The sequence below is a fragment of the Hypoxylon fragiforme genome (assembly GCF_022984875.1).
Source record: "Hypoxylon fragiforme strain CBS 206.31 chromosome Unknown GGS25scaffold_3, whole genome shotgun sequence".
NCBI classification, from domain to species: domain Eukaryota; kingdom Fungi; phylum Ascomycota; class Sordariomycetes; order Xylariales; family Hypoxylaceae; genus Hypoxylon; species Hypoxylon fragiforme.
This window is the reverse complement of record NW_026054758.1, coordinates 3,785,832-3,798,875: the sequence shown is the minus strand read 5'-3', so window position 1 is coordinate 3,798,875 and position 13,044 is coordinate 3,785,832. Positions and strand designations below refer to the sequence as shown.

The 13,044-nt window shown below is 47.4% G+C and overlaps 6 protein-coding genes across 6 annotated transcripts; 3 read left to right on the top strand and 3 right to left on the bottom strand.

Annotated features, from left to right (window-relative positions):
• Positions 1-649: 649 nt before the first annotated feature.
• On the bottom strand, positions 650-985 carry GGS25DRAFT_520002 (uncharacterized protein; the record flags this gene model as incomplete). The annotated part of the gene is made up of 2 exons (XM_049263820.1): positions 650-693; positions 787-985. 2 exons carry the CDS (start codon positions 983-985, stop codon positions 650-652), a joined length of 243 nt encoding a protein of 80 aa, XP_049119462.1.
• Positions 986-1,913: 928 nt separating this feature from the next.
• On the bottom strand, positions 1,914-2,786 carry GGS25DRAFT_530427 (uncharacterized protein; the record flags this gene model as incomplete). The annotated part of the gene is made up of 2 exons (XM_049265381.1): positions 2,293-2,786; positions 1,914-2,202 (listed from the first exon to the last, which is right to left on the bottom strand). Exons 1-2 carry the CDS (start codon positions 2,586-2,588, stop codon positions 1,914-1,916), a joined length of 585 nt encoding a protein of 194 aa, XP_049119461.1. The 5' UTR covers positions 2,589-2,786.
• Positions 2,787-4,139: 1,353 nt separating this feature from the next.
• On the top strand, positions 4,140-4,825 carry GGS25DRAFT_205635 (uncharacterized protein). Its single transcript, XM_049256833.1, has 3 exons — positions 4,140-4,471; positions 4,559-4,657; positions 4,736-4,825. Exons 1-3 carry the CDS (start codon positions 4,345-4,347, stop codon positions 4,774-4,776), a joined length of 267 nt encoding a protein of 88 aa, XP_049119460.1. The 5' UTR covers positions 4,140-4,344; the 3' UTR covers positions 4,777-4,825.
• A 968-nt stretch (positions 4,826-5,793) lies between these two features.
• Positions 5,794-8,270, top strand: GGS25DRAFT_483649 (uncharacterized protein). Its single transcript, XM_049260392.1, has 6 exons — positions 5,794-6,391; positions 6,467-6,583; positions 6,650-6,697; positions 6,786-7,074; positions 7,142-7,869; positions 8,020-8,270. The coding sequence occupies exons 1-6, from the start codon at positions 6,269-6,271 to the stop codon at positions 8,125-8,127; spliced, it is 1,413 nt and encodes a 470-aa protein (XP_049119459.1). The 5' UTR covers positions 5,794-6,268; the 3' UTR covers positions 8,128-8,270.
• A 1,577-nt stretch (positions 8,271-9,847) lies between these two features.
• On the top strand, positions 9,848-10,832 carry GGS25DRAFT_519998 (carbohydrate esterase family 1 protein; the record flags this gene model as incomplete). The annotated part of the gene is made up of 2 exons (XM_049263819.1): positions 9,848-9,966; positions 10,061-10,832. The coding sequence occupies 2 exons, from the start codon at positions 9,848-9,850 to the stop codon at positions 10,830-10,832; spliced, it is 891 nt and encodes a 296-aa protein (XP_049119458.1).
• A 66-nt stretch (positions 10,833-10,898) lies between these two features.
• On the bottom strand, positions 10,899-12,962 carry GGS25DRAFT_205605 (uncharacterized protein). The gene is made up of 5 exons (XM_049256832.1): positions 12,636-12,962; positions 12,524-12,568; positions 11,579-12,467; positions 10,987-11,522; position 10,899 (listed from the first exon to the last, which is right to left on the bottom strand). The coding sequence occupies exons 1-4, from the start codon at positions 12,831-12,833 to the stop codon at positions 11,053-11,055; spliced, it is 1,602 nt and encodes a 533-aa protein (XP_049119457.1). The 5' UTR covers positions 12,834-12,962; the 3' UTR covers position 10,899; positions 10,987-11,052.
• Positions 12,963-13,044: the final 82 nt, after the last annotated feature.

Genomic DNA, 13,044 nt, shown 5'->3' with positions numbered 1-13,044 from the left:
ATGCTTGTGTGGATATCAAAATACGTATGTGTGAATCTAACATTAGATTGACGTATAGAAACATATATACATTCTGGGAGGTGACAATGGACTCAAATCCTAACTTGCCTAACTTAGCCGTTGGATGTAAGGTAGGGAGGTATTGTGTAGTCCTTGACCGTTTTACCTAGGTGCATACACTAGTAAGTAGTACCTACTAGGCTAGGATTTTATCTTCGTGTTCGGGTGTGTTTTAGGAGCAGTTAGTTGGGTTGGCACTTAGGTGGCCACCTTTGCTCTTACAGTTACAGTTACAGTTACAAGTAGTTCTACGGGTAGTCCGGACGAAGGATGCTGTATGGTGTGAGGAGGTACGAGTTGAACGGACAGTAAAATTTGAAAGATATCCGAACTGGTTGGATGAATACGATAAGAAACATTAACTTGAGCCCCTCAAGCACAGTTTAAGCAGCTATCCCGTCAGACATGTTGATACATAGCAGGGCAACCAACTATTACTATCTGCGGTATCTGGCAAGTCTCAGAAGCCCACGAAAACCACAGCCCCGACAGCGAAAGTAGGTAAATGCCCTCGCTTACGCTAAATCCTCAGACTGATCAAGACCTAGGTAGCCCCCCAGATCTAGACAGCAAGTACTCGACTTCCTCCCTACTCCCCTTTCTTAAAGTCGCCCTCGGAGTACCCCTGGTTTGCTAGATAAGGGCCGTGGCATTAGAACCATGATACATGAACATAAACAAACAGTAACAACAAAAAGCTACACGGAAGAAAAAGACACAACTTACTATACGGCGCATACTTCGCCAGCTCGTCCCAGCGCTTGTTCTGCAGGTGGTCCCAGGCCGTCTGCATGGTGCCCTGCGGGAGGTAGATGCTGTGCTCGACGCCCTTGTCGTCGGTGTACGCCAGGTTGTTCGGCGCGGCGGAGGGGATGGAGCCCGCGGGTTTGGGTGTGGTGGTGGTGGTGTTTGCGGTGGTGTCCATGGCTGAGAGTGGGTTAGGCACTAGGTATGTAGATAGGATTGTGGAAATTGGGGGTTAAATTAAACAATGGCAATAAAAGCAAATGGGAAGAAGAGCTAGGGATGATATTATATTGATATTGGGTAAGTCAGTAACCTAGATTAGATTATTACTAGGTAAGCAGCGACGTCATATCACCAGGTTTGTATTTATATTTACATAACATTAGGCAACCTTTTAAAAAAAAAATCATGTGGCTTGACGTTCCCGATCGATCCCCTGCCATAGTAAATAAAATACACTTGAGGAATAACTAAGCCCGGCATCGCCACGTGCTACGGCACCCGTGATGTCAACTAAGAGTTTAGTGAAGCTGCTAGTGCCGTTATTTATATCTCCAGGCATCCATCATTACATAACCCTGTAATTAGTTAACTACTAGGTACCATGCATGAAGAATTTAATGATTAATCGACCAATGAAAAAAAGCGAGAAGGCAAAAACAGGCATAGGTGCATACTGTATTATGCACGTGGATTTCTGCACATTGAAAAAAAAAATACAACATTGGATTCAACGTCGGGCGATGTAGTTTTTTTTTTATTGATTCGAGTAACTCCGTCAATCGTCTACATCGAATAATACATAATACATCTCCGTCTAAAATCTGGAAACGACCGACCTTAGTAAGGCTGTGAGCCTACATAACTAACTTGAACTAATAGTATAGTATGGTATAATATTTAACTGAACAAACACAAAGCCACCGCCACATTTTCCTCATCCATCCATCCATCCACCCATCACCTCGTTGCTGTGTAAACTAAGAATCTACTATTCGTGAACTGCAAAGCATGTCTGTTAGCGTAAGCTCACTAATCACCGTAGCTGCTATACCACTAACCTCTTAGCTTTTTTTTTTTTTGGTTTCATTCCCGGGAATTCAATTCTATTCCTTGGTAGTCGACGTGCCGGCAGAAACAGCCCCCTTGCGCGAGCCCTCCCACTTCTTCTCGAAGTCGGGGGCGTCCATGTTGAGGATGTCGTGCATGATCTCGAGGCGGTCGTCGCCGGTGAGGTCGTAGTCGTAGCCGTTGAGGCTGGCGGTGTCGAGGGGGACGGTGGAGTTGCACTCGCTGTAGCGCTCGAGCGTCTCGACCTTTTCGCGGCGGTCGAGCCCGCGCTTGTGCGGCGGCTGGCACTGCGTGATCGAGGCCACGAAGGCGGTTTCGAAGGGGCTGTTTTTTTTTTTCGGGGTTGGTTAGCTTAGCTTGTCTCTCAGATTGAGGGTGAAGAGAGGAGGGGGGCCAGAGAGAAAAGGGGCTTACCTGTTGAGGTAGCATTGGTTGATGGATCCGGTGGAAGAGCACAAGCCGCAGCCTCCATCCTGGGCCACTTCAGTGAAGACGAGGACACCAGGAGGGCCGGCGCTCGTGGCTCGCATGGAGGGGAAGCCGGATGGGTAAGGGGGCTCCTCGCAGCACTGGAAGGCGTTGTAGCTGTTGCAGCCCAAGCTGGCGCCAGTGCAGCCTCGGCCAGAGTACCATCGGATGGTAAAGGGGCCAGCTGCGGCGAAGGAAGCCACAGAGGCAATGATGAGAGAGGTGCTAAGTTGGAACTTCATGTTGAATATTTGGAGTGATAGTGATTTGTGAAGGTGGCTTTGAAGTGATTGATAATGGGATGAGTGAGAAGATGGGTGAGATGAGTGGTGATGCTGAACAGAGACATTTCAAACATTCTCTCCGATATACAGCCCAATTCTTATACATTCACGACCTCCACGCAAAAGGTGTTGGTTCGAGTAAACCTTGATGATAACCTAATGGCTACTACGATATCCAACTACCCAGGTACGTAGAGATCAGCGGTGACGGATGTAAGATGGATCCAAAAATAAAATAACTATCGGTCTCGGAGCCGTAAGACTTTACAGATAGAATACATACAATAGATCATTTTCACTAGAATTCATGGATGAGGTTAAAAATACATACCCAGTTAGGTAGACGCCTGAGACTTGATTGGCTGCCTAGTTTGTATGTGGGTTCTATTAATCAACAGCAGTGTTATGGCACTCAAGGGTATGTCCCTCGTAATTCATCAAGTAGTCAAGGCAGCTACAATATCAAACAATAGCTTGGTAGTTGAGCTAGTCGGGATAAACAGCTCATACTATGTAAGGTTGAGCGGTAGCTTGAATAGCTTAAGTTATTAGGTTAGTTACCTACGCTAGCAATTAGGCACCGAAACAACTGTAGATTTAGGTTGATCATTGCCGGAACTAACGCTAGCTAACTACGCTAAGCGGATCCCTTTCAACGGGAATAGCTGATCTAAACATCCTTCAGAACCTTTTCCCGGCATGCAGCAGTTGTAATAGGTAATTGTTTAATGTTTCAAACCCCATATTTTATAAGCCCAGCTCAACCCAGCTGCAAACCCTTGACAACAAGACCCTGAAAAGACAGCCTTGAAGCCCCTTAAAAATGAAAATTTGGGGGCTAGCTCTTACTTCATGCGCTCACTATAATGTAACATAATGCAACATATTTCCACATATTACAACATATTATCTCGATCGGAAGAAAGAAATCTAGCTGCCTATTCATCCTTCCTACCGGCTATTGGGTCACGGTTACTGTTACCTGGTTATTTTTATTTTTATTTTCAACATTATTGTCAACATTATTGTCAAGCACACCGTCATATCGGAACAAAGTGCGGAACGGAACAAGAACAAGGGATAATCCTCGGCGCATTAAAAATTAATTCAGATGCCTAATACTAATTCCCATCATGTCAGCAGATTCTTTACTTACCACCTAACTAGGAAGTGATCATACCATGGCCAGCTGGGGAAGACCTATTATTATCGTGAGATCATGAAAAGAAAAACAAAGACTATCGACCTCTAGACCGTAATCATGATGGCATTGGCCTGAATTCTTAGGAAGCGGGTACGGAGAAAAGAGAGAGCTGCCTGATGTGGCTGTATCCTACGAAAGGTTGGGGAATCCGAAGCCCCCGAGCTGCAGAAGATCGGGCGGAGATCATCATATTCTGGTCGGTATGTTGGAAGCAAAGAAGATAGAAGTTCTCCACGCTGGAGACAGTGAGCCGTGGTGGATATCCATTTTAGGCTGACACATAAAGAGATATGTCAAGAAAATAAGAGACTTCCGAGGAGCCTGAAGAGTATAAAGTCTCTGCCATGAACCCGACGATTCACTTTTTAATTCATCATCATCATCACAGCATCTTCACAACTCATCACAACATCACTACAAAGCTACCAACAAAGCTCCAATAACTCACCTTTCGACCAATCCACCAACACCACAAACAACCAACTTTCTCAACCCTTTCCAACCTTCAAAATGCAGTTCAAGTCCACCGTCTTCTCCACCCTCGCTCTCCTCATGGCCAGCACCGCCATTGGAGCTGCCATTGAGACTCCCGGCCACGAGGTTGATGCTCGCGCTGCCATGATCGCCACCGACCCTTGTTAGTATTCTACTTCAGTCCTCTAAGCCGTGTTTACCACAAACAATGTTCCACGGATACCTCTTACTAACATATTATCCAACATAGACTACGCCTGCAACTGCCCCAACAACTGCAAGCACAAGCAGGGCAGCAGCTGCAAGTACTACTCCGGCCCCTCTGACAAGTCTGGCCAAATCTCCGGCAGTAAGTTTTTCCCTCCCCTCTACGCTATCCCCGATAATACATGAACAGCAAGAGACTGACAAGCTTTCCCTCCTACAGCCTGCAACAGCCGTGACGGCAGCTTGACCTGTGTCGCTTAAAAATTTGTAGCGATACACATGCACACCCACCTGTCTACTGATTTACGATGAGATACGAAGGAGAAGGGTGATAAGTCAGGGGAAGGGGAAGGGGAATAGCAACGGATATTTTTTGGGAAGCAGGATTTTTATCACTCACTTTTTTTTGATTGTTTGTTTTAACATTCTTCGATTTGCGCAACGAAATAGAAAATAGAAAGTGGTACCACCTACTTATGTGTCTTAGGCTTGAACATGCTTGTGAAATGTCAAGAGAATCATTGGTTGCTAGTTGTCTAGATTAGCAGTTTAACCGTTTTCTGTCAATATTTGACCCTCCTTCAGTGCTTGCTTTTGAACGCAGGTAATGAGGAAGGTGCGGCAGAGGAATATTGATCGAGGGACTTACGTATTTGATTGCTGTTCAGCCCGTCGTTAGAAAATTAAGAATGTACCTAAGTATTTATCAACCGCTTTATGTTGATTCACACGAATCTACAAGATCAGTTTTTGGTGTGGCCAATGATCTTATATCATTTTTCGTACGCTATGCCGTTTTGGTAAACATTTTTACCTGCCTAGGTACGTAGTACGCCGCAATTGGCCTGGAAGTTCAGCTAGACCTAAAACATAATAAATGTTGCCCAGTAACTACTAGAAACAAATTTTAAGTCATGTATGTACTTACGTAGTAGCTATGCTGCGATTGAACTACGTGAATATACCTTATAGATACCTGGTTATCCATACTACAATGTACAAAGTCTAAATCTGGAATAAATCTAGAATAAATCCGTCAGATACCCAAATAGGGCTGAGAGCTGAGCAAAACACGGCTGATTGCGCTAAGTTACCCCTGGTATCCTTGCCACACAGCGCCGTTAGCTGAGTGTGAGTGGGGCTACCCCAGATTTTCGGCTCCTCGAACCGCTAATCTCAGTTAGTGACTAGTTATGTACAGCAGACGGGATCTAGCGGTACATTGTGACAGGTACCAGCAGGATCCACTATAATTCACTTACACAAATTGATATATTCCTTTGCGAAGGGCTCAAATTATTAAATTTTCATCTTCCCATCCTACGCAACAGTCTTGACATACTTTATATATGTCCGAACTTGTTAATTACCCTACGCGCTCAGTCGTTCTATTCACTTGAATAAAAACTTCTGAGAATATTCCCTTCTTTCCGCCGTTCATTAGGCACTATAAAATTCATTGATCCCGTCGAGAGCACCTCAGCCAGCCGTCGTGCCAGCTTCGAGTGACTCGTCACCCTACATTCTACTTGAACCGTTAGTCTAAGGACCTCCAGTACCTGGGAGGATACCTCTGAACTTACCGTTGTTTATTTATTTGACCCCCACTACCTAAACCTTTTCACCTTCTTTCATTCCATCCTTTCTCTCCAACCACGACACCACCTTTCTCCATTTCCAAGTTGCGTTCCATAGAACGAGCAATTATCTGCGTTTCATTTGTCAAGATAAATTCCACGAATAGCCATTAAAAATGGCCAACAACGATCTAGCAGGTCTAGCAGCCGCAATGATGGGAGAAGAGGCATTCGATGACCTGGTTCGCCGTTACGCTGATTACAGGGACCACCGTGATACCACCGACCTATTCATAAGGGTATGAATCCAAGCGAAATAACATCTATTCTCTTTCTCACCTACCGGTATATAACTTACCAATTGTTTTTATTAGGACGTAATGATATACGCCAATCGGGTTGATACAGTCCTCCATAACGAGATACCCATGCTGCAGTCCCAGCTTCGCCGAGCCCATCGGGACTTAGAAGCAAGTCTTCACGTTTCCGCTGTATGTGAAACAAATCTTCCCATCTTCCGACACCCCATCCTTCGCGACTGACTCTAGACTATTTAGGACATGAATAGTTACATCATGGTTGTCGTTGATGGCAACGAGCTACTTGTAAGTTCTGACACCAGAATAAGCTCCCCTTCATCATTCTAGGTATACCTATGTAACTCCAGCTACTAATCAACACCCTCGACTCCAGTTCGACGATTTCCTCATTCAGCGAGGCTTTGCAGGCGGAAAGATCGCTGCGGAGAATCTGCACAATTCCCTGCAGACGTACTTCACAGTCGAAGGAGCGCCCCCACCGCAGATTTATGCCAATGTAATTGGCAACCTTCCAGGTCTGAGTAAGACCTTGAAGAACGCCGGCGTCATTGAACACCAGGTTCGGCTTTATGAGTTTGTTTCTGGTTTCAACCAGGTCCATCCGACATTCGATTTTGTCGATGTGAACACCAGCTGGCAGGCGGTGCATGCGAAGATTGATGGTAAGTCCTACTGCCTACCTGCCTACCTACCAAGCAACTTACCTTGTATCTAACTAATCATACTTAGGAACCGCCAAGTTCCACCTTCGCAACTTCAACTGCAAGCGGCTCGTCCTAGGCCTTGCCAACGAGCCCACGGAGGTTCCCTTCCTTAGAGAGCTCATGCATATCGACAACCGACGCCGACGCCTCGTCTTGCTCCATGGTCCTCCCGTGCACCGCAGAATCGTGGACCTTGATCTGCCCACCGTAACTTTCCCCCAGCTGCTCCGCAGAACCGCAATCGGCCCAGCTGGCCCAGCTGGCCCGGCGGCGATTACCTCGCAGGATGACCACGACGCCGATATGAAGGAGGAGGAGGAGGAGTCTACCATGGCATACGAGAACGTCCTGCCCCGCCCAGCAAGCCCCCCACCACAGATCACCCTCCCCCTCGCCCTCGGCAACCGCACCAACAACAACAACCGCGGGCGCCGCGGCAACAAACCCAAGCCATCCACCACCTCCCGTTCTACCTCCACCCCGAACTGGGACTGGAACCCCGGCCCCCGCGGCCTTGACCCGAAGATCCCGATAAACCCGAAGGTCCTGGAACGAATGAAGAAGCGCACGGACAAGGAGAAGCTCTGCTGCAACCACTTCCTGCGCGGGCCGTGCAACAAGCTCGACTGCGAGTTTGTTCATAACTACAAGCCGAACCATGACGAGAGGAACGTGATTCGCCTTCTTGCGCGGATGAATCCTTGTGGCAAGGGCCAGGGGTGCGGGAATAAGGAGTGCATTTATGGGCATCATGTGAGTTTTCTTTCTTCTTCTCTCCCTTCCTTTCTTTTTTCCCTTATACCCTCCTCCCCTTCTCCCCCCCCCTTCTTTCTCCCATCCTTCACCACCCTCACCACCCAAACAGCCACTCAAGTTCAAGTAGTCATCACTAACCCTATGCAGTGCCCCAGCGTCGTCAACGGCGTCTGCACCAACGGCAAGTGGTGCAAGTTCAGCCTCGAGGCTCACCCGCCTGGAACCAGGTGCCGAGCTGCAAAGAACCAAGAGTGAGGGGGGGAAACTGATATGTCCCCCTCAGGTTTTATGAGGTGAACTATTTGAAGTTACTCTGCTCTCCTCGGAGGCAAAGAAGAAGATTATTGTGATGGTGATGGTGTTTGCTTGTTTTTCTTTTCTTTTCTGTTGTCCCTTGGGTGGGAGGGTGGGCTGGGACTTGTTCTTTTCTTTTCTTTACTTGGGGGTGTGCTTGTTCGTTCGTCATTTCGTTCCTACTATGGCAGGATGGACGATATGATACCCAAAGGACGACTGATTGATCGCTGCGCACACACGAGAAGGCGTTACGGAAGTTGCTTACGTACCAGCTCCTACCTACCGCCTTTCTTTCTTTGAGGGGAGCTTCGAAGTTTGGCACCGCAATAGGCACTACGCACCTATCCTGAAAAGCTCGGAAGGAGAGGGGTTTCGTGGAAGGTCTTGCTGAAAGAAAGGAATGGACAAGAGCTGGAATGAAAAAGGAAAAGGACTGGAATTGCTTCTGTACTGTACGGTATCCTACGGGGGATTGATGGCCCCCGCTTGGAGCCAAAACTGAAACCATTTGAGAAAGGAAGGGACTGCATAGGCTTGCACGCAGGACAGGACAGATATGATATTGGGGGTTTATCGTTGAATTGATACCGACGATTACTTCTGATGACTTTTGCTGCCCTCTGGTGAATCAGTGATCACTCCACTCCCACAGGACGTAAATGTTTAAGTACAGGTCAACCTGATCGTGACTAACCTAGGTATCTATGAACTTGAGTACTATAGCTTCATATCAACATCGGGTACATAATTCTGTGTAGGCAAGTCAACCGACCCTACGTAGATATTTACCTAGTCTCACCAGTCAATATGCCAGTCCCTAGCTTTCTTCTAACAGCCCTAACCTGATAACCTCGGCATCCTTGATACCTACTTCTCTCTCTCTCTCTCTCTCTCATACGATTACCTAAGAATAGAATAAATAGGTACCTACTCTAGGTACTCTACTCTACCTAGATAGGTAGGCAAGTACCCAGGTCGACAGGGTCTCACCACCCACACACTCACCTACCCACCTACCCACCGATCCCATTCATCTAGGTTAGGTAGGTATATCACTTTAGCCGAGCCGCATAGGCAAAAAAAAAAAAAGCTTGTTCTAAACGGGTGCTACCTAGGTATGTTCTTTCTCACGTCACTGCTTCTCTCCGGTTCAATATACCCGTACCCGTACTCGCACCCACGTTTTCCATACAACCTACTTCCCTAGGCTAGGTACTCACCACGTACTCACCACGTACGTACGTACGTAGCTGGCTACCTAGGTAGGTAGGTAGGTAGGTTCAGCACTTTACCCACCCCTACCCCACCCGCGGCGGCATGTACGATGTAGGTATGTAGATCTCACCACCCGTGTACATAGGTAAATGGATAAATATCAAAAGCTTGTTTAGACAAGAGGGGATATGTTTTCTTTTCTTTTTTTTCTTTCTTTTTTTAGGGGGTAAGGTTGAAGAATTGCCGGTAGGTAGGTAGGTATTTCTACCAGTTGTTATTCTACGCCTTCTATGCATTCTATGTACCTAGGTATATTTGGGGGGTATACGTACACATACACATACACATATATACATACCATGTGCCTGCCCTTCAAAGCTTGGAAAATCCTTGGACCCTAGATATTCGTCCTCGGTAGGGTTACTTTTCAGGAGAGAGAGAAAAAAAAAAGAAGTTTCCAATGATGATGATGATGATGTTCTCGGCCCTCCTCACAACGGGCGTCCTGGCCGGGACGGCCCTGGCAGCCTCGCTCACGCAAGTCTCCGACTACAACAACAACGCGACGTCCAAGGCGCAGATGTAAGTCCGTCTTTCTCCTCTTTCTCCCCCTTCCTCCACAGCGTCCTTATGCAACTCTATTCTACCTACCCCACCATACTCACACCCACCCAAGGTACGTCTACAAGCCCGACAACGTCGTCGCCAACCCGCCCCTCGTCGTCGTAATCCACTCGTGCCAGTCCACCGCACAATCCTACTTCCAGAACAGCGCCATACCCTGGAAAAAGGGATCCGACGGCAAGGGCTACATCACCGTGTGGCCCTCCTCGCCCAACAGCGGGACGTGCTGGGACGTATCCTCGAAGCAGTCCTTAACCCACCTCGGCGGGGGCGACTCCCAGGCCATCGCGAACATGATCCTGTACGCGATCTCGGAGTACGGGGTTGACGCTGAACGTGTCTACGTGACTGGTGGTAGTTCCGGGGCGATGATGAGCAACGTGCTGGCGGCGACGTACCCGGAGCTAATCAAAGCTGTCTCGCTGTACAGCGGGGTGGCGGCGGGGTGCTTCGTGAGCTCCTCGGGGGGTGTCGACCAGTGGAACAACAGCTGCAGCGGGGGGCAGTCGCGGGCGACGCCCGAGAAGTGGAGGCAGGTGGTGCTGGACATGTATCCGGGGTACGAGGGGCCGAGGCCAAAAATGCAGATCTGGCACGGCAGCACCGACAGCACGTTGGCGCCGCAGAACTACGAGGAGGAGATCAAGCAGTGGACTGCTGTCTTCAACGTCACGCAGGAGCCCACGAGCTCGCAGAAGGACTACCCGAAACAGGGGTATACGACCAATAACTTTGGTGACACGGTCCAGGGCATCTACGCTCAGGGGGTCGGACATTCGGTTCCATCGAATCTTACGGCTAGCGAGGAGTGGTTTGGTTTGTGATGGCATCTGAGGTCCGAAAATAACGAAAAGGTTGGCAACTTCGATAAAACGACGGGAATTATTTAACCTAGGTCAGTTAGTATATAGGCTAAGTCGAATATTACCTTATTGTATACATGTGGATAAGATTTTCCGGTAAATATTGAAGGCGTACCTTTTCCAGTACTTCACCCGACATAAAGGAATAGGGCGTGTAGATTGAGACTCCTCGTAAATTTATTCATGGTGCGTCGAATGAAGTATTACCGATAGGATTACTGATATCGGGATTTTGGTCTAGGGACGAATCTGATTCAATATCTGAAATAGACGACCTTCGTCTCCATTCGCCCTTCCAGATCAACATCTCTATCCCTTGGTTGTCATGCAGCTTGAGATCGGTGTTTAATCTGGGGTCGTGGTCTCTCTCATATTGGTCCATTTCAGAAGGTGTCCAATTATGGTTATCGATGATTAACCGTGCCATCTCGACCCTGTCGTCTGTTTTCAAGACCATCTCAGGTACTCGCAGCAGATGTGCCCATTCGCTACCGACTTCTTGGCAGATCTGCCTAATTTCATGATCTGCGATCCCGTTAATCCACCACACCTTTGGAAGCATTTTAAGGAAGCATAGGTGATGGGCTATCATGACCAACGCCCGTGGTCGATGTTCCTTGGCAAGAGGAATGAAGGGCTTCGGTAAATATGCTATAAAGATGCCAGGTTAGTAAGCCCTCTGGACATGAGAAAGAGCTGATACGCACTGTAAAATATGATAATGCGAAGATCGAGAATGGGATTGAAGCCATATTCCTTTAATTCCTGATAAAGCGACCCAAGGTACTTGAGCATGTCATGATACACTTCTTTATATTCTTCATCCGCATCGCCAGGTCCGATGGATTCGACCATAGACAGGAGATTGTTGGGAATGTGCGTTGATGCCTTCTTAAGATCAACTCGTGGTCTGTGGAAAAGCACTGCCATGCCCGACTCCTGGAGAGCTTTGGGAGAGACAACATCTATAATGAGACCAATCCCTCTCCAGACTTGGATCCAGTCAAAAATGTGTAGCGGCTTTCTATCCGTCTCTCGGAACATTTGACTGCTTACGGCCACCATGAGAAGAGAAGTTGCTATTAGAGCGGGAAAGTCTTCGGGCTTTGCTGCCTCGATAGCGGTTCGGTAGCTCTCGAATGCTTTGGTGGAATAGCTGATGGCGCGATGAGCTGGAACAGGCTGACCCAAATTTCGAAGATGCGATGCTGACACGGCCATCAGGCAGTGCATCAAAAAGGGGGACTGGAAAGCGTGCTGGACAAATTTCACCTGCAGCACATTATCGACGATCGAAGAACGGCCGCCTTTGATTGAAAAGAACCGGTAGCCATGACTGGTCCAAAACCATAACAACTTCATGTCCAAATCATCTGCCATCTCGCGCGGGCGATACAAAGGCTCCATAATGGTGGTTCCCTGCGAGACGATTTCATTTTGATATGGCTGTGGCGAGTGTTCTTCGGGGGAAGAAGAACCAGAAGAGGCATCAGACTTAGCCCTATATGTTAATGAGGAAGATGCTGGCACAGCTGGATATGCGCACTTCTCTCTCCGAAGCCTACACGATTTGCACGTGGGTCTCACTTCATCACACTAGACGAGATTTTTAGTCGATGTGAATTCCATTGCCGGGTTTAGTGAGCTGTTACCTTCACTTTACGCTTTTTACATTGGTGACATCCAGCTCGTGATTTCTTACATGTGATGTTTGGTTAGTTATGAATTTAATTGGCTTAGGATGAAGTAAGATAAGTTGATTACCTTGTGAGGTCTTTTTGCATGATAGGGCTTGTTGAGATCCGCACCATCGCTGGGTAATAGTGTATTAGATGAACTGGGATCGAAACCGAAGCTGATATCATTGACAGTGAGTAAATCGACATCCAAGTCAAACCCATCTAGCTCGAAGTCGATGTTACTGAAATCATTGATAGAATTACTGTTATTAACTCCGAACATTGTGTTATGTAAGTCCGATTAAGGCTGAGACAACTCTGAATCATCGCGTCGTCGAGTTGGGTAGGAGGAAAGTAGAAGGCATACAGATAATTAGAGTATTGAGTACGAAGTATAAAGATGGAAATTAAGGAATGATATTTGGTAGGCAGAAGTCTCATACAAGTTTACAATTTGGAAATGGATTACTCCATAATCTGACATCGGACCAGGA

What these genes read in the sequence shown, in the direction of transcription:
- GGS25DRAFT_205635 (XM_049256833.1), top strand. Translation starts at nt 4,345, where the DNA reads ATGCAGTTCAAGTCCACCGTCTTCTCCACCCTCGCTCTCCTCATGGCC. An exon ending in CATGATCGCCACCGACCCTT is followed by an intron (nt 4,472 to 4,558) that starts GTTAGTATTCTA and finishes TATCCAACATAG; the next exon opens with ACTACGCCTGCAACTGCCCC. An exon ending in GTCTGGCCAAATCTCCGGCA is followed by an intron (nt 4,658 to 4,735) that starts GTAAGTTTTTCC and finishes TCCCTCCTACAG; the next exon opens with CCTGCAACAGCCGTGACGGC.
- GGS25DRAFT_483649 (XM_049260392.1), top strand. Translation starts at nt 6,269, where the DNA reads ATGGCCAACAACGATCTAGCAGGTCTAGCAGCCGCAATGATGGGAGAA. An exon ending in CCACCGACCTATTCATAAGG is followed by an intron (nt 6,392 to 6,466) that starts GTATGAATCCAA and finishes TGTTTTTATTAG; the next exon opens with GACGTAATGATATACGCCAA. An exon ending in AGTGCATTTATGGGCATCAT is followed by an intron (nt 7,870 to 8,019) that starts GTGAGTTTTCTT and finishes AACCCTATGCAG; the next exon opens with TGCCCCAGCGTCGTCAACGG.
- GGS25DRAFT_205605 (XM_049256832.1), bottom strand. Translation starts at nt 12,833, where the DNA reads ATGTTCGGAGTTAATAACAGTAATTCTATCAATGATTTCAGTAACATC. An exon ending in GTAAAAAGCGTAAAGTGAAG is followed by an intron (nt 12,468 to 12,523) that starts GTAACAGCTCAC and finishes AATCTCGTCTAG; the next exon opens with TGTGATGAAGTGAGACCCAC. An exon ending in TCGCATTATCATATTTTACA is followed by an intron (nt 11,523 to 11,578) that starts GTGCGTATCAGC and finishes GCATCTTTATAG; the next exon opens with CATATTTACCGAAGCCCTTC.